At 35.1% G+C, this 26,339-nt stretch overlaps 1 protein-coding gene across 2 annotated transcripts in view; it reads left to right on the top strand.

The window, feature by feature from the left end:
* Positions 1-26,339, top strand: part of GRIA4 (glutamate ionotropic receptor AMPA type subunit 4) — a 459,094-nt gene that overhangs the window by 360,181 nt on the left and 72,574 nt on the right. For both annotated transcript variants that reach the window (XM_057750476.1, XM_057750477.1), the window contains exons 7-9: positions 16,866-17,024; positions 21,424-21,591; positions 22,842-22,946. In XM_057750476.1, coding sequence (XP_057606459.1) covers positions 16,866-17,024; positions 21,424-21,591; positions 22,842-22,946 — 432 coding nt within the window. The remainder of the gene's footprint in view (positions 1-16,865; positions 17,025-21,423; positions 21,592-22,841; positions 22,947-26,339) is intronic.

Here is a 26,339-nt window from a genome sequence, read left to right as displayed (position 1 = left end):
TGGCTGAATGGATACAAAAACAAACACGTATATATGTATTTGTCCCTAGGTCTGAAGAGACCCACTTCAGACCTAGGGACAAATACAGATTGAAAGTGAGGATATGGAAAAACGTATTCCATGCAAATGGAAATCAAAATAAAGCTGGAGTAGCAGTAGTCATATCAGACAAAATAGACTTTAAAATAAAGACTGTTACAAAAGACAAGGAAGGACATGACATAGTGACAAGGGATCAATCCAAGAAGAGGACATAACAATTATAAATATATATGCACCCAACATAGGAGCACATCAATATAAAGGCAATTGTTAACAGTCATAAAGGGGGAAATCAACAGTAACACAACAATACTGGGGGACTTCAACACTTCACTTACGTCAATGGATAGATCATTCAAACACAAAATTAATACAAAAAACACTACCCCTAAGTGACACGTTATAAAACAGTCCATCCAACAGCAGAAGAATACACTTTCTTCTCAAGTACACATGGAACATTCTCCAGGGTAGATCACATCTTGGATCACAAATCAAACTCAGTAAATTTAAGAAAACTGAAATCATATCAAGCATCTTTTCCAAACACAACACGAAGAGATTAGAATCTATTATAGAAAAAAACTTGTAACTAATACAAACACATGGAGTTAAATAATATATTACTAAATAACCAATGGATCACTGAAGAAATCAAAGCAGAAATCAAAAAGTACCTAGAGACAAAGGATAATAAAACACAAAAATCCAAAATATATGGGAAGCAGCAAAAGCAGTTCTAAGATGGAAGTTTATAGCAATGCACTCTTACCTCAAGAAATAAGAAAAATCTAAAACAAGCAACCTAAACTTACACCTAAAGCAACTGGAGAAAGAAGAACAAACAAGACCCAAAGTAGAAGGAAAGAAATCATAAAGATCAGAGCAGAAGTAAATGAAATAGAGACAAGAAAACAAAAGCTGGTTCTTTGAAAAGATAAACAAAATTAATAAACATTAAGCCAGACTCATTGAAAAAAAGTGAATGGATCCAAATCAATAAAATTAGAAATGAAAAGAAGTTACAGTGGATACCACTGAAATTCAAAGTATCATAAGAGAATACTGCAAGCAGCTATATGCCAATGAAATGGACAGAAGGAATGCATGAATTCTTTGAAAGATTCGAACTTCCAAAACTGAACCAGGAGGAAATAGAAAATATGAACAGACAACTCACAAGTAATGAAATTGAAACTGTGATTAAAAATCTTCCAATAAACAAAAGTCCACTACCAGATGGCTTCACTGGTGAATTCTATCACACATTTAGAAAAGAGAAAACCTTTCTGAAAATTTTTGAAAAGATTTCAGAGGGAGAAATACTCCAACACTCATTCTATGAGGCCACCATCACCCTGATACCAAAACCAGACAAAGCTATCACAAAAAAAGAAAACTAGAGGCCAATACCACTGATGAACATTGATGCAAACATCCTCAACAAAATGCTACCAAATAGAATCCAATAACACATTAAAAGGAGCATACACCATGATCAAGTGGGATTTATCTCAGGGACACAAGGATTTTTCAATATCTGCAAATCAATCAGTGTGATATACCACATCAACAAATTGAAGAATAAAAACTATATGATCATTTCAATAGATGCAGAAAAAAACTTTTGACAAAATTCAACACCCATTTATGAAAAAAATTATCCAGAATGTGGGCATAGAGGGAATCTACCTCAAAGTAATAAAGGCCATAAACAACAAACCCACAGCAAACATCATTCTCAATGGTGAAAAACTGAAAGCATTTCTTCTAAGATCAGGAACAAGATAAGGATTCCACTCTTGCCACTTTTATTCAACATATTTTTAGAAGTACTGGCCATAGCAATCAGAGAAAAAAAAAAGAAAAGAAATAAAAAGCATCCAAATTGGAAAAGAAGTAAAACTGTCATTGTTTGCAGATGACATGATACTATATATAGAAAACCCTAAAGATGCTACCAGAAAAATACTAGTGCTCATTGATGAATTTGGTAAAATTGCAGGATACAAAATTAATACACAGAAATCTTTTGCATTCTGATACACTAACAACAAAAGATCAGAAAGAGAAATTAAGAAAACAGTCCCACTTACCATTGCATTAAAAAGAATAAAATACCTAGGAATAAACCTGCTTATGAAGGTAAAAGACCTGTACTCAGAAAACTATAAGATACTGATGAAAGAAATCAAAGATGATACAACCAGATGGAGAGATATACCATGTTCTTGGATTGGAATAATCAATATCGTGAAAATGACTATACTGCCCAGACCAATCTACAGATTCAATGCAATCCCTATCAAATTACCAATGGCATTTTTCACAGAATTAGAATAAAAAAACTTTACAATTTGTATGAAAACACAAAAGACCCCAAATAGCCAAAGCAATCTTAAGAAAGAAAAATTCAGCTGGAGGAATCAGGCTCCCTGACTTCAGATTATAATACAAACCTACAGTAATCAACATGGTATGACACTGTCACAAAAACAGAAATGTAGATCAATTGAACAGGATAGAAAATCCAGAGATACACCCATGTACGTATGGTCACCTAGTCTATGACAAAGGAGGCAAGAATATATAATGGAGAAAAGACAGTCTCTTCAATAAGTGATGCTGGGAAAACTGGACAGCCACATATGAAAGAATGATATTAGAACACACCCTTACACCATACACAACAATCAACACAAAATGGATTAAAGACCTAAATATAAGGCTGCATACTATAAAACATTTAGAGGAAAACATAGCAAGAACACTCTTTGACATAAATCACAGGAAGATTTTTTTTGATCTACCTCCTAGAGTAATGAAAATAAAAACAAAAATAAACAAATGGGACCTAATTAAACTTAAAATATTTTTCACATCAAAAGAAACCATAAACAAAATGAAAAGACAGTCCTCAGAATGGGAGAAAATATTTGCAAATGAAGTAATCAATAAGGGATTAATGTCCAAAATATGCAAACAGTTCATGCAGCTCAATATCAAAAAGACAAACAACCCAATCAAAAAATGGATGGAAGGCCTAAAGATACATTTCTCCAAAGAAGACATACACATGGCCAAGAGTCACATGAAAAAAAGCTCAACATCATTAATTATTAGAGAAATGCAAATCAAAATTACAATGAGGTATCACCTCACACTGGTCAGAATGGCCATCATCAAAAAATCTACATATAGTAAATGCTGGGGAGGGTATGGAGAAAAGGGAACCCTCCTACACGGTTGGTGGGAATGTAAATTGGTATGGCCATTATAGAGAACATTATGGAAATTCCTTAAAAGACTAAAAATAGAGCTACCATATGATTCAGCAATCCCATTCCCAGGCATATATTCAGATAAAACCATAATTCAAAAAGATACATGCACTCTAATGTTCTTTGTAGTGATTTACAATAGCCAAGAGATGGAAACAACCTAAATGTCCATCATCAGAAGAATAGATTAAGAAAGAGTGTTACATATATACATGCAATATTGCTCAGCTATAGAAAAGAACAAAATAATGCCATTTGCAGCAACATAAAGATTGTCATAGTGAGTGAAATAAGTCAAACAGAGAAAGAAAAATATATGATATCGCTTATATGTGGAATGTTTTAAAAAGGCTACAAATGAACTTATCTACAAAACAGAAATAGAATTACAGATGTAGAGAATAAATTTATGGTTGCTGGGGGGTGAAGAGGGAGGGATAAATTGGAAGATTTGGATTGACACATACACACCACTTTATATAAAATAGATAACTAATAAGGACCTACTGTGTAGCACCAGGAACTCTACTCAATACTCTATAATGACCTATATGGGAAAAGTTTCTAAAAAAAGAGTGGATATATATATATACTATAACACAGTTACTTTGCTGTACCTGAAACTAACACAACATTGTAAATCAACTATATCCCAATAAAAATTAAAAATAATAAGAATTTTGTAAAAAAAATAACAATTAAAAATTAAGGAAAAACCTTCTGCATTAGAATTGTTATTGCTGTGTCCCATTGTTTTTGAAAATTTTTATTTTTATTTTCATTTGTCTCAAGATATTTTCTGAATTCCTCTTTGATTTCTTCATTGACCCACTGGTTTTTAGTAGCATATTATTTAGTCAACATTTGTTTGTGTCTTTTCCATTTTTCTTCCTGTAATTGATTTCTAGTTTCATACTGTTGTGGTTAGAAAAAAATGCTTGACATAAATTCTATTATTTTAAATTTGTTGATGCTTGTTTTGTGGCCTAGCCTGTGATCTATTCTGGATACCATTCTGTGTGCACTTGAGAAGAATATGTATTCTTCTCTTTTGGTATGGAATGTCCTATTGATATCTGTTAAGTCCAACTTGTCTATTGTGTAATTTATGACCTCTGTTGCACTACTGATTTTCTGTCTGGGTGGCCTGTCCATTGGTGTAAGTGGGGTGTTAAACTTCCCCCTTTATTGTATTATTGTTGATTTTTTCCTTTATGTCTATTAGTGTTTGCTTTATAGTATTTAGGTGCTCCTATTTCAGGTGTGTACATGTTAATGATTGCTATATCTTCTTGTATCAATCCCTGTTATATAATGCCCTTCTTTGTCTTTTGTTATACACTTTGTTGGAATCTCTACTTTCTTTGATATGAATATTTCTACTCCAGCTTTCATGTCATTTCCCTTTCCATGAGTATCTTTTCCATCCCCTTACTTTCAGTCTGTGTGAGTCTTAGATCTGAAGTGTGTCTCTTATAGGCAGCAAATAAAGCATATGGGTCTTGTTCTTTTATCAGCCACCCTATGTCTTTTGATTGGAGTATTTTGTCCATTGTCATATAAAGTTAGTATTGATAAGTATTTACTTTTTGCCATTTTGTTACTTGTTTTCTGCTTGCTTTTTAGTTCTCTGTTCTTTTCTTTTAGTTTCTTCCCTTGTGGCTTGGTGATTTTCTTTTGTGGTATGCTAGTGTTTGGTTCTCTCTAGCTTTTGTGTATCTACTGTAGATATTTGATTTTCAGCTACCATTGAGTTCATAAATGTTGACCTATAACTATATCTAATTGTTTTGAACTGATAGTCACTTATGTTCAAACACATTATAAACCATCTACATTTTTTACTCCCCTCCCCCACATTTTGTGTTTTGGATGTCATATTTTACCTCTTCATATCTACTTCTTCACTATTTGTTGCAGTTATAGTTGATTTTCCTTTTTTTTTTTTTTTTTTGTCTTTTGACTATTATACTAGGTTATTTAAGTGGTTAATTCACAGTATTTACCATATATGTTTATTAGTGGGATTTTTTTTCCTGTAAGTTCTTACCTCTTGTTGTTGCCTTTTCTTTTCAACTTAGAGATGCTCTTTTAACACTGTAAAGTTGATTTACTATTGATGAACTCTTTTAGTTCCTGCTTGTCTGATAACTTCTTTAGCTCTCCTTTAATTCTGAATGACAATCTTGCCAGTTAGAGTATCCTAGGCTGTAGATTTTTCCCTGTTCAGCACTTTAAATATATCATGACACTGCCCTCCTGATTGCAAAGTTTCTTCAGAAAAATCAGCTGATAGCCTTTAGGGGGTTCCCTTGTATGTGACTCTTTGTTTTTCCCTTGCTGCCTTTAAAATTCTCTCTCTATCTTTAGATTTTGCCATTTTATTTATAATATGTCCTTGTGTGGGTCTATTTAGGTTCATCTTATTTATGACTCTATGCTTCCTGTGCCTGGATATCTGTTTCTTTCTTCACATTTGGGAAGTTTTCAGCCATAATATTATAAAATACATTTTCAATCACTTTCTCTCTCTCTTCTCCTTCTGAGACCCCTATAATACCAATATTAGTACATTTGATGTTGTCCAAGAAGTCCCTAAAATATCCTCATTTCTAAAAATTTATTTTCTATTCTGATTCAGTAATTTCCATTATTCTATCTTCCAGATCACTTATGTGTTCTTCTTCATCACCTAGTCTGCTGTTATTCCTTCTATTGTATTTTTCATTTCAGTTATTGTATTGTTCAGCTTTGAATGGTTCTTTTTTATATTTTCTAATTCTTTGTTAAAATTTTCAGTGTGTTCATCTATTCTTTTTCCATGTTCAGTTAGCATTTTTATTCCTAGTGCCTCAAACTCTTTATGTGGTAAATTATTTATCTCTGTTCTATTATTTGGAACAAATTTCTCTTTCTTCTCATTTTACTTACTTTTCTCTTTCTCTATAAAATTGGGTGACACAGTTATCCATCCTGATCTTCAAGGGGTGTCCTTGTGTGGGAACATCTCAATTCAGTCTACATGTGCCCAGTGGCTTTGGTGGGAGAGCTGGATATGAAGTGATCACGTGTCATGTTCTTCCCATGCCAGAATGTACTGGCAGCTATCAATTTGGTGGGAGGTGGTGCTGGTGATAGAGAGGAGCCAAGTGTGAGCTGTGGCTTCTCCAATGCTTAGTGGGACCACTGTCCTATCATGGGTGAGGCTGGGTCCCAAGTTGCTGGAGCAGATGCCCCAAGGTTTGGGTCAGAACTGGTTCCATTTCCTCTAAGTTTGTGCTCTCCCCACTCCCAACAATGGCAACTTTGCCCCAGAGGGGAACAGTGCTGGAGAAGAGAGACCAGAATAGGTATCAGGTGGGGGCTGGTATGTGTATTAGGACAGTCTTGGCACTTCAGTAAGAGTTCCATATTGCTCCTGATCTGCTACCTTCACAAACACCAGTAATGGCCACCCTCACCGCTTTCAGATGCCATGCCAACACTATCCCCACCAATTGTCACCCTCCTCAGCTATGGTAGTCTTCACCCTAGTTGGAAGCTGCCTGGATCAAGAGGGGCTGGAGCAAGTGTTCATTGTAGGCCAGGGCACATGGCAGGGCAGTCATGGGTCACTGGCTAGAGTCCTAGGCAGTTTCAATTTGGTTCCTCTGCCTTATTCCCACAAGTAAGCAAGTGTGTATTTATTCTTCACAAGCAGTCTAGGTTTCTTACAGCCCTACTGTTAGTCCCACTGATTTTCAAATCAGCTAAGGGAAATCATCTTCCCAGTGTTGGACCCCAGGGCTAGGGTACCCAAAATGTGTTTTGAACCTCTTACTCCCCAGGGAAGTATCTGAGACTGTGTAATCCCTCTCCTCTTATATATCCTTTGCTAGTGGTGCAGCTCCCAATCTCATCACTTTTCTTCCCTTCCTCCCATGTGAATCTTTCATTACAGCCTTGGTTGTAGAAGAGTCTCTCTGCCAGTCTTCACTTTGTTTTCAGTAAGAATTATTCCATATGTAGATGTATTTTTAATGTGTACAATAGAGGAGATGAGCTCAGTGACCTCCTAATCTGCCATCTTGATCTCCTCACCCCCCTTCTTGATTCTTGAAATTTTTCTGTGATTATCATTGCCACTCTCATTAATAATTTCATATTAAAAATGAGTAAAATTTATAAGAAATGGAAGAGTGCTGAAATATTTCTTTTTTATGTCCTATTTGTGGTTTGTATGTGGGTACATGTATGATTTATTTACACATCTAGAGGTACTAGTAAAAGCATATGGTACCTCAATCAATTAAGCTGTGTTCTAGAAATTTCAAAGAAATTTAGAGGCAGGAAAACTGTTTATTTGGTAGTTCAATATAGTCTGTTCTATGAAGATTTAAATAAGAAAATTACTTGCCTACTTTGCCCTTGGACTTTTTCTTTTCCAGTTATTTGTTCACTTTGCTCCCTGTTATTTTTTAAAGGCAGGTATGATTATTTCATTTCCCTGCTTAAATTATTTTCATTGGTTCCAGGCTACAATTCAGTAAAATAATTCATGCCCTTCATGAAAGGGAAAGACCCTGTTGTCTTTCAAGCTCTAAACTTCTTGCATTTCTCCCGAAATGACATACTGCAATTGCACCCATAGTTACCATCTCCTATCAGAGTAAGCATTCTAAATCTAAGTACCACTCTACTAAAATCCTTCAGGATAAAGTATTACACTACTTACCTGAATGCACAAAGCTCTTTAAGATTTACCCCTGCTTAACCCAAGATCCTCTCTCCCACTTCGCCCCATATGTGTCCCTTCCTGAAACCAAACTAATTTCCAGACCTAATGCTGCTTTAATGTTTGCAGCTTTATCGTATGCTGTTTTCTACACCAGGAGGCACTTACCCCATCCAACCCTAATTAACAGTTACTTCTTCTAGAAAGTGTCCTTATATACTTAATCAGATAGCCACTCTTCTGGGTTCACAAATCACTCTGTACACCAATAGTACAGAATGTATTCATTGTTTTCATTTATGAAATCATTATTTCATACTTCCTCTGTACCAGGTATTGTCCAGCTTCCTATAGCCCAGTTGCAAATGAGACATTAGCATCTCGTAAGCTCATTCAAGGCAGGAAAAATGTCTTTTTTGACTTTATAAAAAAGGCTGTTATCCTTACTCTTTATCTGTTGTTTGGCTTCTTATCCTCCAGCACCCAGCTTATGTCTTTGTATTTATTTTGTTACTATCATTATTCTAATTAATTCCCAAAATAGAAAAGCATGAATCAGAAATGGGGTTCAGTATAACTTACCCAAAATCATATATATCCTAAATCTCAAAATCAAGATTGAAGCTCTGTCCCGTCTGTTTGCAAAGAATAAGTAAATTCAAATAAATTCAATAAATAAATTCAAATAATTAAATAAACTCAAGATTAGTAAATAACTTATATACTACACAATAAACCAAGTTTATAAGTAAGTAAATAACATAAACTAACTTATATACCACAAAGTGACCACTCATTTAAGCATTTCTTATACCACTCTTAAGAGGGAATTTGGCCTTATGAACATTCTCTGTATTTATATTCAGAGCTTTCTTCACCTTTCCTCCAGCAGTCAGATGATTTAAATATGGCCAACACTAGCAACAAAGAACTGTTGACATTTGTTCCAAGGCAATTTCCTTTAAGGCATATTCTTAAAACCTTACTATCATTTAGATTTTTATTTTTTTTAAATATATTCAGTTTACATCTAGGAAAACAGCTTGTTCTGTCATAAAGTAGTATAAAATTATAGAATGTTCAGGTTGTATCACTAAAAATTAAGTGAATCTATTCCTTACCTATCCTGCATCACTACACACAGACACACACATGTACACACCATTCGTGCTTCATTTAGAAAATAAGGAAATTAATATACAGAGAGGAAAGTGATTTGTCCACATTTAGGTGTCTGGTTAGTAGGCATGGAGACTAAAACTCAATTTTCAAACTTTGGAGTCTAGTACATTTTTATTAAGTGCAATAACCCCAGTTAAAGATTCCATGAGTTTGGAGACATTATTTTACTTTTTCCTTTGTGCTTTCTATATTTTTCAATGTTTCTGCGTTGAGCATGTCTGACTTCACCATATATCTACTTGATCATCAAAACCGCATGCTTTAAGTCAATTTTAATCTAATTTTTAAAAGGTGTTAAGAGGGAATCTCTCCCATTCTATTTAATGTTCCTTCTTTTAACTGCACCAGAGCTCAATGTGATTTAGTCAACCTGTGAACCTTAAATGCATAACAGGAGAAATGTTATCTTAATTAGAAAAAAACATTAAAAAGTATTTATTAAACACCTATGATGTGATGGACGTATAGATTTACATCAATAATCATCAGGATAGCTTAAGTTCTATAATTTATTAATTTCACTTTCCCCCTTATTCCCTGAGGATGTATGAACTTTAAATGAAAATTGAAAGGAAAACCAAGTTGAAAATTAATATTTTCTTAGGAAGTCGCTAACCATTGTGAAATGCAAGCATTGTTGAGTAGCCCATTTCAACAAGCAGAAAGCTTCTCCCCGGTCTCCCCTCTGCCTCTGGGACATTATTTATTTAGTTACTGAACCACTGACCACCTCCCCTCACTGCCCCAGGACTGTAGATTCAGAATTTTATTACAATGTTTCCCAGAACTTTCAGTTCCACAATATTCTCTGGATAAAAACTGAAATCTAAATAGTCATCAAAGTAACCATTTCCAAGAAAACTGCTTCATAGTCTACCTCCTATCAATTTTCTATATAAAATTGTTATAAAATATATGAAAAAAAATGTTTCCTGTACTCAGACATAGCTAAAATTAACTGAGCCACCCACCATTCTTTCAGATCATAACTAAAAGGAGCTTATAATCAGGTGTGGTAATATTTTTTGCCTTTACCTTCAGCATAGCAGCAGAATGGAATCAAAGAAATGTGAACTGTTACTTATCAGTTAAACTTTACATCAGATGATTTTTCTGAAGGCTGCAGTTTTCCTGTGTGTATTGCAGTTGTGGGATAATTCTATCAAAGAAAACTTGGCAGACCTTCTATTTCAGCCACTGCTAAAATAAAATAAAACATTATAAATTAGCAACTAATGCAATAGTTGAATCACTGTGGCTTTTACAAAATTGAAAATTATTTGTCTGCCTCTGGGTCTGCCCTATGTTCTCATAGGAACAAACAAATGTTAGAGTGACATTTTACTAGCTAGAGATTGACAGACAGTGTTTTTCCAAATTCAAAAAAATAGATTTGATTTCTGGTGTCTAGCTTCTTTCCCAGTGAAATGAAAATATTACTGATGAACTGTCAAATTAGCTAACATATAATAGACATGAAATAAATATTTGTTGAATGAATTAATAATATCTATTATATACTGAATTTAAACCAGATGTGCTAGTTGCTTTAGCATTATCATTCTTATTTTGCATGTGGGAAACCTAAGGCTAGAAAGTTAGAGAAGTGAGATTTAGAGCCTGGATTGTTTTCTACCGTATATCCCTGGCTTTCCTATGGATATTGTGATAAATACCAAAAACACATATTTCTGTAAGAATACATGAAAGCATGGGGTTAAAAAGGCAAACTTGAGAGTCTCTTGGTTTTAATATGTATTTGCTGGGAGATATTGAATAGATCTCCACAGATTCTTGATTTTCTTATTTGTAAGGTAAGGCAAATAGTAAGATCAATCCCATAACTTTGTTATGAGAACTAAACTAGATGGTAATCTGTGGAATGTGCTTAGCACAGTGCCTCATACATAATAAGCCCAGCATCAATATTAACTATGAATACACACTCTTGGGTCTTTCTATAGCAACATTCCTTAGTTGCCAATAGACTGGTCTGTTTCTTCTTAGATAGCCATTAGATAGTAATGTGCCTATATTGGCTAGTAAGATAGTCTCATTTGTTATTGAAATAAAATACAGAACATTTTCCAAAATCATGGCTGAGACATACACAGGGGGATAGGTAACACTAGGTCTTCCTCTTCTCTCTGATTCTTACTATAACTGTAGGGTCACTGCTGCGTATTTTATTTTGAATAAAAAAATAAAATAGGTAAAACACTTTCCCTTAGTTTTCTCAACACAATTGAATCAAATTCACATTTTTCAAAAGAAAGTTCCCTAAATACTAAGAAAGAAAAGAAAAGAAAGCAAGTACAAACGCTTCCAACTCGTGTGTGTGTGGTGGGGGGGGTGGTTACTTTTATCAGAGCTAATATCTTTGGTTTTATTAATTCACTTTTCTAATATGCTTTCTGCTTTCTTCCTGTAATTGTTTATTTGTTTACAAAATTGGGTGTATATTTTGTAAGTTACCTTAAATTCTTAATAGAAAAAAGAGGGCCAGGTATAAAATAAACTATATGGAAGATAGATACATACATACATACATACATACATACATACATACATACATACACACATAGACAGACAGATAGATGATAGAAAGATATAGTTAGAAAATAAATAACTTTCCAGATTTTTTAAAACTCAGATAACTACCTCTGGACCAAGTGAGATGACACCCTCTCCTCCCACCTTCCTCACTCCACCTGGTGGACCCCATATTTTTCTCTACCACACATGACTGGTCTATTTGCTCTCTTCTTGTCCACTGCCATTTCTCAGGACTATGAGGGTTGTAGTGACTGATGTAATAAAAACTTTGACCCCCACTGTTTCAAATCACCATCTCTGTTTGCTTTAAAACCACTTTGTAATTAAACCAAACCTCCCTAAAAACTATTACCCATCACAGACTCTGAGTACCATAATACCTTCATTTAAGACACATTTTCACAGAAGACACATATGTGCTAATCTATATGAGAGGGCAATTAAGCTCTCAACAGAAGATTTTTTGATGCTTTCATTCATCTCTGATATCCTCCTCCGTGCTTAATAAAAGGCATCCAGAGGAATTTCAGAAATACTTGTTAAATTGATTTGAGCTGAACTAGAAACATTTGTATCCTTTTCTCATATATTAGAATTTTTATGGAAATATAGCTGATTTGTAATGTGTGTTAGTTTCAGGTATATAGCAAAGTGTTATACACACACATGTGTGTCTATATATGTGTGTGTGTATTTTTTCAGACTTTTTTATTATAGATTATTACAAACTATTGAATATAATTTCATGTGTTATATGGTATGCCCTTGTTGTTTATCTATTTTATATGTAGTAGTGTGTATCTGTTAATCCCAAATTCTTAATCTATCCCTCCCACCCCTTCCACTTTGGTAACCATAAGTTTGTTTTCTACGTCTGTTGAGTTTGTTTGATAAATAAATTCATTTGTATCATCTTTTCAAATTCCACATATAAGTGATATGATATGATACTTGTCCTTCTATGACACCACAGAAATAAAAAGCACCATAAGAGACTACTACAATCAACTACATGCCAATAAAATGGACAATCTGGATGAAATGGACAGATTCTTAGAAAGGTATAAGCTTCCAAGACTGAATCAGGAAGAAATAGAAAATAGGAACAGACCAATCACAAGTAATGAAATTGAAACTGTGATTAAAAATCTTCCAACAAAGAAAAGTCCAGGACCAGATGGATTCACAGGTGAATTTTATCAAACATTTAGAGAAGAGCTAACACCCATCCTTCTCAAACTCTTCCAAAAAATTGCAGAGGAAGGAACACTCCAAAATTCATTCTATGAGGCCACCATCACCCTGATACCAAAACCAGACAGACATGCTACAAAAAAACAAAATTACAGACCACTATCACTGATGAATTTAGATGCAAATATCCTCAACAAAATCCTAGCCAACAGAATTCAACAACACATTAAAAGGATCATCCACCATGATCAAGTGGGGTTTATCCCTGAAATGCAAGGATTCTTCACTAATAGCAAATCAATCAATGTGATACACCATATTAACGAATCAAAGGATAAAAACCATGTGATCATCTCCATTGATGCAGAAAAAGCTTTTGACAAAATTCAACATCCATTTATGATAAAAGCTTTCCAGAAGGTGGGCATAGATGGAACCTACCTCAACATATTAAAGGCCATATAAGACAAACCCACAGCAAACATCATTCTCAATGGTGAAAAACTGAAAGCATTCCCTCTAAGATCAGGAACAAGACAAGGATGTCCAGTCTCACCACTACTATTCAACACAGTTTCGGAAGTCCTTGCCACAGCAATCAGAGAAGAAAAAGAAATAAAAGGAATCCAAATTGGAAAAGAAGTAAAACTGTCACTGTTTGCAGATGACATTATCGTAAACATAGAAAATCCTGAAGATGCCACCAGAAAACTACTTGAGCTAATGAATGAATTTGGTAAAGTTGCAGGATACAAAACTAACACACAGAAATCTCTTGCATTTCTATACACTAACAATGAAAGATCAGAAAGAGAAATTAAGGAAACAATCCCATTCACCATTGCAACAAAAAGAATAAAATACCTAGGAATAAACCTGACTAAGGAGGTAAAAGACCTGTACTCAGAAAACTATGACACATTAAAAAAACCAAAGATGACACAAACAGATGGAGAGATATACCATGTTCTTGGATTGGAAGAATCAACAGTGTGAAAATGACTATACTATCCAAAGCAATTTACGGAATCAATGCAATCCCTATCAAATTACCAATGACATTTTTCATAGAACTAGAACAAGAAATTTTATGATTTGTATAGAAACACAAAAGACCCCGAAGAGCCAAACAACCTTGAGAAGGAAAGACAGAGTTGTTGGAATCAGGCTTCCTGACTTCAAGCTATACTACAAGGCTACAATGATGAAGACAGTATGGTACAGGCACAAAAACAGAAATATAGATCAATGGAACAGGATAGAAAGGCCAGAGATAAACTATGGTCAACTAATCTATGACAAAGGAGGCAAGGATATACAATGGAGAAAAGGCAGCCTCTTCAATAAATGGTGCTGGGAAAACTGGACAGCTACATGTAAAAGAATAAAATTAGAACACTCCCTAACATCATACACAGAAATAAACTCAAAATGGATTAAAGACTTAAATGTAAGGCCAGACACTATAAAACTCCTAGAGGAAAACATAGGAAGAATACTCTTCAACATAAATCACAGCAAGATCTTTTTTGATCCACCCCCTAGAGTAATGGAAATAAAAACAAAAATAAATAAGTGGGACCTAATGAAACTTCAAAGCTTCTGCACAGCAAAGGCAACTGCAAGCAAGATGAAAAGACAGCCCTCAGAATAGGAGAAAATGTTTGCTAACGAATCAACAGACAAAGGATTAATCTCCAAAATATATAAACAGTTCATGCAGCTCAATATCAAAAAAACAAATAACCCAATCAAAAAACGGGCAGAAGACCTAAATATGCATTTCTCCAAAGAAGACATACGGATGGCCAAGAGGCATATGAAAAGCTGCTCAATGTCACTAATTATTAGAGAAATGCAAATCAAAACTACAATGAGGTATCACCTCATGCCGGTTAGAATGGGCATCATCAGAAAATCTACAAACAGTAAATGCTGGAGAGGGTGTGGAGAAAAGGGAACGCTCTTGCTCTGTTGGTGGGAATGTAAATTGGTACAGCCACTCTGGAGAACAGCATGGAGGTTCTCTGCAAAACTAAAAACAGAGTTACCATATGACCCAGCAATCCCACTGCTGGGCATATACCCAGAGAACACCATAATTCAAAAGGACACATGCCCTCCAATGTTCATTGCAGCACTATTTACAATAGCCAGGACATGGAAGCAACATAAATGTCCATCAATGGATGAATGGATAAGGAAGATGTGATACATATATACAATGGAATATTACTCAGTTGTAAAAAGCAATGAAACTGGGACATTTGTAGATACATGGATGGACCTAGAGACTGTCATACAGAGTGAAGTGAGTCAGAAAGAGAAAAACAAATATCGTATATTAACACATATATGCAGAATGTAGAAAAATGGTACAAATCAACTGGTTTACAAGGCAGAAATAGAGACACAGATGTAGAGAACAAACATATGGACACCAAGTGGGGAAAGCAGGGAGGGTTGGGGGGGGAATGAGTTGGGAGATTGGGATTGCCATATATACATTACTAATAAGAAAAAAAAATACCAAATTGTACACTCTAAATACATGCAGTTTATTGTATGTTAACTTTATCTCAATAAAAGTTCTTAAAAAAAATTATAGGTTTATTTGTTCTAGTTCTGTGAAAAATGTCATGGGTGATTTGATAAGGATCACATTAAATCTGTATATTGCTATAGGTAATATGGCCATTTTAACAATATTAAATCTCCCAATCCAAGAACATGGGATGTCTTTCCATTTCTTTGAATCATCTTCAGTTCACTTTATCATTGTTTTATAGTTCTTAGCATATATCTTTCTCCTCTGTGGTCAAGTTTATTCCTAGGTTTTTAAAATTTTTTCATGTGATTTTAATACTTTTTTTCTTTACTTTCTCTTTCTGAAATGTATTGTTAGTATAATGAAATGCAACAGATTTCTGCATGTTAATCTTATATCCTTCTACCTTGCTGAATTCTTTTATCAGTTCTAGTAATTTTTATGTAAAGTCTTTAGGGTTTTCTATATATAACATTATATCATCTACATATAATGATGATTTTACCTCTTCCCTATGAATTTGGATACATTTTTTTTCTTTTTCTTGTCTGATTGCTGTGGCTAGGACTTCTAATACTATGTTAAGTAGAAGTGGTGAGAGTGAGCACCCTTGTTCCAAATTTTAGCAACAAGACTTTCAGCTTTTCACCATTGAGTATTATGTTGGCTGTGGGTTTGTCATAAATAGCTTTTATTACATTGATATACGTGTCCTCTGTACCCACTTTGGTGAGAATTTTTATCATGAGTGGATGGTGAATTTTGTCAAATACTTTCTCTGCAGCTATTGAGATGATCGTGTGATTTTTGTCTTTTCTTTAGTTGATGTGGTGTCAGGTATTAGATTTCTTTTTAAGCTCTTTATTGGAATATAATTGCTTTACACTCTTGTGCCAGTTTTTGCTGTACAACAAAGTGAATCAGCTGTATTTATACATATGTCCCCATATCCCCTCCCTTCCATGACTCCTTCCTACCCTCCCTCTTAAGCCTCCCTCCCACCCTCCCTATCCTACCCCTCTGAGTCATCATTCATCATCGAGTTGATCTCCCTGTGTTATGCAACAGCTTCCCACTATCTATTTTACATTTGTTAGTGTATATATGTCAATGCTACTCTCTTACTTCATCCCAGCTTCCTCTTCACCCCCCACCCCGTGTCCTCAAGTTCGTTCTCTACATCTGCATCTTTATTCTTGCCCTGAATTTAACAGCTAAATTGGATCTTCCACATGTTTCTAGCCATCACTTTATTAGAAATCATATTGGTTACCAATTTATGTTGCCACTGAAGAGCCAAAATGTATAATAATGAACTAAACTTAAACTGCCATATTGATTTTTATAGGGATTCAAGGATATTTCTCTTGAGAGGTTTATACATGGTGGGGCCAATGTTACAGGATTCCAGCTGGTAGATTTTAATACACCTATGGTAACCAAATTAATGGATCGCTGGAAGAAACTGGATCAGAGAGAATATCCAGGATCTGAGACACCTCCAAAGGTATTTGTTTGTTTTTATTTTATGTATTTTTAGTATTTTTTAAAATTTAAGGGAGAAAGTTCATTATGCAGTTCTTCTAGTAATATTTTGTCAGACACAGTGTGGCATAGGGCAGAAATATTTTGTCACTATTTGTCACACAAGCCCTTAATAATTTCTAAATTTCTATACTTGAGAGGAGTTGTTAGACATTAGCTTGTGTAGTTTGCTATATTATATTATATTATATTTATTATATTATATTATATTATTATTATTACTTTGCGTATGAATTTCCATGAAGAAATTGTGTGCTTTTTAAAAATGTTTTGTTAACTAAATATTTCAGATGTGAACAACCACTGGTAACTATCCCACCCACGTAAAAACTATATTTGCAAAGAGATTTACAATGAGTATGGAAATTGGGAAATTGGTAGAAATGTAAAATGTATAAGCTTCTGCAAAATTTCTCTTTCAAATTAACAGTAAAATGTCAGATTGTTTAATTTTATCTGAGAGACATTGCAGAAGTATATTATTGGTATCTGCAAAGGAAGCTGCTAAATTTCTGATCATAAACACATTTTTTTCTCTCCTGAAAATATAGATGACTTCCTTAGATATCATGTAAATAATGGCATAATATTTCTTAATCTCCAACTTAGCGATTTTGAGCTCCTACATAAAAAGGCACGATCATTTCAACAACTTTTACTAATCTCTAACTGACAGTGTATTCCAGTAAAACTTTTTCAAACATAATTTGGAAATTCAAGCCTAGAAAACTATGATCTAGGGGTAGAGAATCTCAGTTCTTCCATTTCCTAATTATAAAACTTTCCTTACTAGCTATGTCAATTTCCTCCCTGTAATATAGGAATTTGGCTAGTATACCATTTTCACTACTCTATAGAAGCATGGAATTTCAGAACAAAGCATTTATTGAGTATCCACTATGTTCAAGCACTGTAGTCCAACCCTCTGATTTTACAATTTATAAATGCAAGATATTAAATGGTATGTTAATTGGCTGTCCCTGAGTCAAGGACCAGGTTTGTGGAATGCTCAGGACCAAGTCATGGGCTCCCTGAGTCTTAGACAAGTGCATTGCCCACTTTATTATACCACTTCTCGTGCTTAGATAATACATATGAAAGCATATTAAAAAGCCAAACAAATTTCAAGATGCAAACCACCCTCAGGATTAAAAGAACCTTGAGAAATCTGTTAGTCTACTTTTTGCCTTCAAGCTGGTTCAGAGAAAAATCATCCCAAAAGTTCAATTATATCAAGTATTAATACACAAGGAGGAAAAACGTAAAGCTTCCTTCTAAACTCACCTGGATAGTTTGCCTTGCAGCAAGTTCTCCCCATTCTGTCAGTGTATGTAGAGACTCCCTTGCCCTTCTCTTCTCTATTTGTATTTCTTCCTTCCTCACATCTTTTTTTCAGCCATTTTTTATCTCAGCATTTCTTCTGTAAACCATCTTTTCAAGTTCTTGTTACTCTTACGGTTTTAGTATCTAGAATGAGCTTCAAACTTGGCAGTGTTTTGTAGCTCCTTGTGACTTTTTTTCATTTCAGTGATAATATGTAATAATATATGTCTACTGTGGTCCTCCTGTCTGGACACATTGGTGTGGTTAGTCCTTCCCTATCTTACCTTTAGCCTATTGCAATGTTTACTATTTGATCATCCCTAACCAGACTTATCTATGTCATAACTTTGGACACTTTGTTTTATATACAAATACATATAATTTTCTCATTTTTCACAGCTCTGTTAGCATAATACTAGGCACCCAGTGGCCATTTAATAAATACATGTAGTCAGTTCTCATTGTTCATGGTTGTTAAATTCTATGAAGTTGCCGTGAAGAGTCAGTATTGAACCCTTACTCCTAGGGGAGATTACAAGATTAGGTCACAACCTTTTTTGTCAACCAATCAACACATAACACTTTGTTTTATTTGTGTTTCTGTTTAAAGATATCTTATTTAAGACATTGTTGACTAATTAACATTGAATTCATGTCCAATAGCACTATAACTCAAGCCTGAACAAACATCTAACATGTATTTTTTCCATAAGGCACATCACAGCCTTCTAGAACTGAGGAATACTAGACAGCACTTTAGCACTCACCTTCGGGCCCTCTTTGTAGGCTTCACCATTCTTAGCTAGTGTCTAGCACATTTTTCAAAGATCTCTCAGACATGATATAAAATTTTAATTTCACAACTACCACAGAAGATAGTCATTATTTTATTTGATTTTGTTTTGCTTCATAGCTGGAAAATGTACTACACATTCTCATAAACCTATGAGTAGCAGAATTAGAATTCACCTAGTTCTTTCTTCTCAAAACCTAGACTCTTGCCACTGCAGTATGATTCTGCCAAACTCTATCTTCTTATATACAAACATTGATAATTCATCCCAGCATTCTAATCACTGGTTAAAGCCTTAAGTAGCTCTAGGTCAAGACAGTTTTACTCTCCTCCAAAATAAAGAGTGTATTTAATAAGAATTTTCAGATGCCATCTAGAAATGCGTGCCCATAAATATGATTTCTTGAACTTTAGCACAAAAAGACACATAGAAAAGAATAAAATCCTCTAAAAAGGTAAAAGCAATTTAAACTATTGCTTTTTTCCATCTATCAGCTCTATGACCTGTCAAAGGCTTTTCCACTCTGGCTGAATGTCTGCTTTGCTCCACTCCACTCTGTATGATATCTGTTCTCTTTTCATAAAAATGAATGGCCTTTTTAAAACACAGCAAGTGCTTTTGCTTTTTTGGTGTCATATTTTCTCAGCTCCTTTCTCCCTATTAGAAAAGCAACAATAGTTTTCTTGTTTTTTCTCTTAATCCTAAAATGCTAGCATTGCATTTTTTCTCTTGCCCCCTATATCTTTGATAAGTTCTACTTTATTTCTTGTTTTTATTTTCTTGCCATCCAGAAAGATGATTTGATAGTTTTTTCCCTGCAGGGGAAGAGGCATATCAATTTTTGGTTTAGTACCTTGGTTAAGTACCTTAATTTCCCTTGACTATCCCATTCCAATTATGAAGGTGTATGTTTAGTCTTAAGCCTATTTTGTCATGTCTTTGAAGAATATGTAGCAAGGCTTATCATTTATATGTCACACATAAATCTTCCTGATAAAGTTTCAATTAGATTCTCTACCATTGAAAGGTTCTTTGTCAGGATTTATATTCTTTACCTTATCCATGTTTTAGTCCTTCTTTTCCCTGGAATGCCGACTGATATGCTTAATAGTCATGTTGCCTAAGTTTACTTTCTACAATTTAAATTTCAAATGATTTTTCTTAATTTATAAGCACCAGATAAAGGTCATTGTCCATACTTCATAGCACAAAACCACCCTTAGTATAGTGTTAGAATGTGTTCATTATATAGAATTGTCTGTACGGACTTCCTGAAAGAGAGAATGTAGTTTTGTGTCATGACCATCAGTGGATGCTCTGCCACACTTCCAGAAAACTGTGCCATATTTTTCATATGTTTAGGTGTTCTCTGATCAAACCTTACAAGTGTTCCCTGTCCTTTTTATTTTCAGCTTAAACAAATCCCACTTTCTTCTCGGTTTTTCCTCATCTCCTCTCCTAACCTTAATTGTCTTTTCCTGAGGGTTTTGTCTTTTCTCAAAGAGAAGCATGGGATGAAATATACTTCAGAAAGCAGATGATCTATACTTCATTTCTCCACCTTGATCCTAAGTTACAATAGAAACCTAGAGAAATGACTTAACCTTCCTGAACACACTCAACAGGCATGGGTGTAACAATACTTATGCTTATTTAGCAATGTGTATACACATTTGTTAAATAAGTAGATGTTATTTCTGGCATTCTACATCTGAGTAACAATAAACATTCCTACTCATTCTTCTGAGAAACTGGACAGAGAAATGCACTCCAAGTCAGTGAACATACATTAAACCTAAGGGAGCCCTGATAGGCATTTGGAGGAGGAGAGAGTGAGACAGCTCAGCCCTCCTGGAGCTCAAGCACAGTAAGAGACTACAAGGTAGATTGTGGATATACTGCATTTAGACTTTATTTATACTTTAGCTATTTCTGCTTGGACACAACAAAAAGACCTCACCTAGAGGCCTTGCTTCTCCCAACTGATGGAAAACTGTGCATTAGAATTTCTGTTTTTCAGAGTGTATTTTCCCCTTTTAAAATCATAGTGGTAAGAATTGAGATACAGTCTTTATAATAAAGCAATAATAGAAATTTCTGAAGCCAGAGGCAATTAATTATCAGTAATTTAACTGCCTTTCAGGCAGGATGGTACTTTATGTCATAAATCCAGAGTGTCCAGACTATTCCTGGTGATTGATAAGACTTTAACATTTACCATTATAATTACTTTTATTTTGTTAGTATACATCTGCTCTGACTTATGATGGAGTCCTTGTGATGGCCGAAACATTCCGAAATCTTAGAAGACAGAAAATTGATATTTCCAGGAGAGGAAATGCTGGGGATTGTCTGGCAAATCCTGCTGCTCCATGGGGCCAGGGGATTGACATGGAGAGGACGCTCAAACAGGTAACTCACAATTTTATTTACATTCAGTTTATTTCATATCCCTTTTTAAATGGAGTATTCAAGAAGAAAGAATAATCTATCTGCAAATAAATACATATTACAAGTGCCATTTTACTATATTGAGCCATTATCATTTCTGAGACATTTCTAAGTAGGATACTGGATAGAATACTGGTGTTTATATGATATGTAGATGCTTAGCCATGATACGCTAGGTTTTACCACAGTTATAAACAACCCCAAGTCTCAGTGGCTGAGAACAACAAGACTATTTCTCACTCACACACAGTAGATTAGTAGAGGCACTATGCTTATTAATAATCACTCAGGGACCCAAGCTGACATAGCAGCTACCATCTTGAATGCTCCAAAGGGAAAAGAATTGTGGGGAGGTTTCTAATTGGCAATTAAGTGCTTTGGCACCCATCACATCTGTTTAAAATTCATTCGTCAGAAAGAGTCACATAGACTTAGCTAACCAAAAAGGATCCAAGAAGTACAAGCCTACCTTGAGCCCAGAATGAGGAAAAACCTGAAATATTTGGCAAACACTACTAATCTACTAATCTACTGACTACTTCAGTAGATCTTTAAATTGCTTTATAACCTTTGATTAAGTATTTGTCTATTTTAGTCTTTTATAGTTATATTAATACTATTTTTCAAAAGATTAATGTAATATGTGTGTAGTTTTAGTATTACATTTTAAATGTTCTGAAATGCCATGGGTTCAGAACATAAGTGTAAATGAATTAAGAGGAAATTTTGAATAATGTACACTTTAATATTTTCAAAAGTATGTTTATTTTTCTGAATTTCTTATATCTCAATTTTAATATTAACAAGGAGAAACATGATCTGATGTGGTTATCAGGGTTATTTTTTCTATTATGTGGCTATGCAGATAAAACAGGAAAGTAACTATGAAACAAACCATATTTCCATTCCTATAAACAATATTTCAATATTGAGGAAGTATTCTACTATGTACAATGGAAACTTCATAATAAAAAATAAATAAATAAAACATGTTGATCTTCCAAGTACATAACAGAATTGCTTATATATTACTTTGATATTCCTCTTTCAGATTCTGTCCCAGTAGCTCAAATATCGCATGGTTTTTTAGTGAGTTGCTTATAGTTTATAGCTCCATACCCATGTGTAATCATAAGCCTAGCAGATGAAGTCAAGATTTCTGTAAGTAAAATGGCAAATGATTACGTGTGGATTTTCTTTTTCATTCATAGGTTCAAATTCAAGGGCTGACAGGGAATGTTCAGTTTGACCACTATGGACGTAGGGTCAATTACACAATGGATGTGTTTGAGCTAAAGAGCACAGGACCTAGAAAGGTGAGCCACACTTGAACTGTTTTCTTAGTTTGCATTTGACATTTTTAAAGCCTTATAGGTGACAGGTAGCTGGATTTAGTCTACACTTTTAAAAAATTGTGAATATGGTTGGCCCTTGAACAAAGTGGGAGTTAGGGGCTCTGACCCTCCATGCAGTCAAAAATCGAGGTCTAAATTATAGTGGGCCCTCCATATGTGTGGTTCCTCCATAGCTGCAGTTCTGCATCCGATGATTCAACCAACCATAGATCGTGTAATACTGTAGTATTTACTATGAAAAGAATCTGTGTAAAAGCAGACCTGAGCAGTTCAAACCTGTGTTGATTAAGGGTCAAACTGTGCTTACAAATAAAACACTTTCTCTTTTTTTTAATTAATTAATTTATTTATTTATTGGCTGCATTGGGTCTTCGATGCTGCACACGGGCTTTCTCTAATTGGGGAGAGTGGGGGCTACTCTTCATTGTGGTATATGGACTCCTCATTGTGGTGGCTTCTCTTGTTGCAGAGCACAGGCTCTAGGCACGTGGGCTTCAGTAGTTGTGGCACACAGGCTCAATAGTTGTGGCTCAGAGGCTGAAGAACGCAGACTCAGTAGGTGTGGTGCACGGGCTTAGCTGTTCCGCAGCATGTGGGATCTTCCTAGAGCAGGGATTGAACCCATGTGCCCTGCATTGGCAGGCAGATTCTTAACCACTCCGCCACCTAGGAAGCCCCCAAATAACACTTTCTTGACAATTCGTGCTGAAATAAATTCTTGTGTCATACAGTTGATATTTAGTGGCATACCAAAGCTGAAATGAACTAACTTACACACTGTTTATATCCTTTATCCAAAATAGAAGCAATTTTTTTAGACATAGCAAAAAGAATTCCACAAAACCCATAATGTACTCTTTTTTTTAATTAATTAATTTATTTATTTATTTTATTTATTTATTGGCTGCATTGGGTCTTCGTTGCTGCACACAGGCTTTCTCTAGTTGCTGTGAGCAGCGGCTACTCTTCATTGTGGTGCGCAGGCTCCTCATTGTAGTGGCTTCTCTTGTTGCAGAGCACAGGGTCTAGGCACATGGGCTTCAATAGTTGTGGCTCATGGGCTCTAGAGCACAGGCTCAATAGTTGTGGTGCATGGGCTTAGTTGCTCCGTGGCATGTGGAATCTTCCCAGAGCAGGGCTTGAACCCGTGTCCTCTGCATTGGCAGGCAGATTCTTAACCACTGCGCCACCTAGGAAGTCCCCCATAATGTACTCTTCAGGAAAGCACACGTTGTAGTTAAGAGACTTACTCACTTCCATGTAGTCATTTATGAAACCATTAGAGAGAGAACAAAGGAAACTAATTCTAATGGATGGGCATATTTAGAACAGGCTAAATGTTCCCAAAGTAAGCAAGTAAACATTCAAATGATCAAAGATAAGAGCAGAGGGAAGATAATATTATTAAGATGATTGTTAGGTTGAAGAAGGAGAGAAACACCTAAGAACTTGAATTGAGGGGCCAGGGAGGTTGTTCAGGAAGCTGCTGGTCAAAAACTTTTGCATTTCAGAAGGTAACTCTGCTAGTCTTATGATGTGACTAAGCATATCAGCAGCCTTCCCAACGTCCAAAAAGTATTTTAAATAATGGAACTATACAATTCCACCACAGCAATTGGCTATAAACATTTTATACCTAACACATATAATTTTTTAACATTCCTTTCCTTCAGCATTAGCTAGGATGCTCAAGGAAAGACATGTTCAACTTACCTTATCTAAAAACTCTATTTGTTTCAACACTTGGCTGTTTAAAAAACTTTTCCAAATATACTTTCCTGTGTTAATATAATGATAGTTACAATTTATTAAATGCCTGCTATGTCCTAAGCACTGGATTTGGTATAATTTAATCCTCACGATAAGCGTGTAACAGAATAGTATTATCTCCCTTTTTCTAGTGAGAGAATTATAGTGCAATAGGTTATGGTTACTCATCTAAGGCCTATAAGTGAGAAAACCAAGATTTTTAATTCAGATATGTCTGACTCCAGAACCTTTCTACTCATTAACACACCTGAGTAGACTGTGCTCTAAAGGAGTTTATTTTCCAGTAGGATAGAATATAGTAAGTTCCATGTGACAGTTAAAGAGAAAGCATGTGAAAAGTCTAAAGAGGAAGAGATCACTTCAAGCGGGAGTAAAACAAATCAAAGAAGGCTTCATGGAGGAGCTGAGATTTAAAGTTAGCCATGAAGTTAGAATTTGGATAGGTAGAAAAGGGAGAGGCAAGAACCTGAGGACAAGCTGGAGGCAGGATAACTAAAGACATATGTGGAAACTAGCAAAGGCTTTCTGAGTTGTATCTTGCTCCAGGCTGTTAGAGCATGTGCTTCTGTATGTGTGTGAGGAGAGATTTTGAGCTACCATGAAAACTATCTCTAGTTTTTCAGCCTTTTAGTGGCATTTCCTTGAGTGCAGGCTGCCAGAAAATACAGGGTAAGCAGGAGTCTATCTGATCCAGATTAGGTAGGGCAGGAGATGGAATGACAGCTTGAAAGACAAGTTGTATGATGGGCTCTTTTAAAGGTACTGTCTGAAGAAAGGGACTGAAACATGCTCCCAAGAAGAAACTTAGGAGGTTCTATGTAAACACCAATTTTATCCACTCTGTCAGCACACAGCCAGCAACAAGAAAGAAAGAAGCCCATTTAAGCCCATTTTAGCTGTGGAGCACAGAATATTTCATAAGCCCCTAAAAACATTGGCTAACTGGTGACCAGCCTGCCACAAACCAGACCCTGCAAAATTAGCCATTTAAGCAGAACCTTTTTAAAATGCAAAAGACAATTCTATATTCTACAAAACAGTAAGTATAAAAAGTAAAATGATCTCTTTATAAAAGAAGGAATAATGGAAAAAGGAAGCTGGTGGTAATTAGTGGTAACATCGAGTGGGCTATTTACAGCACTGAATCTTTTCATGGCCTATTGAACCATGATGGTAACAAAAAATAAGGTTTTTAGAGGAGAAAGTTAAAGAATAAATTGGGAAAGTGATGAACAGTACATCTTCACACTCAGCTGACATTTACCTATGACTCTTACAAGAAATATGAAGTGTGAAATGGTGTAGACTCATCTATCTTTGTTTTTCTTAGGCACTCTGTCAGGAATATTAAACTTAAAAATGAACTACCATGAGAAACACTATGCTGGTGAGACTCGACAATATGCCTGAAAAGCGAGCAACTATTCTTGTAAATAGAACACTTGCCAGTAAGGGAGCTATCTTTGAAAATAGATCAGAGGGTTAGCCTATCGGTTTGTCTGACTTCTATAACAGGAAAACTGAGAGTCTCATTAAGCAGAAGCCACAAAGCTCTTTCTGAAGTCTCAGCTCCTAAATATGGTG

This window comes from Hippopotamus amphibius, chromosome 9, assembly GCF_030028045.1.
Source record: "Hippopotamus amphibius kiboko isolate mHipAmp2 chromosome 9, mHipAmp2.hap2, whole genome shotgun sequence".
Taxonomy (NCBI): Eukaryota; Metazoa; Chordata; class Mammalia; order Artiodactyla; family Hippopotamidae; genus Hippopotamus; species Hippopotamus amphibius.
Note: the sequence above shows the minus strand (reverse complement) of the source record. Positions and strands in the feature narration are given on the sequence as shown.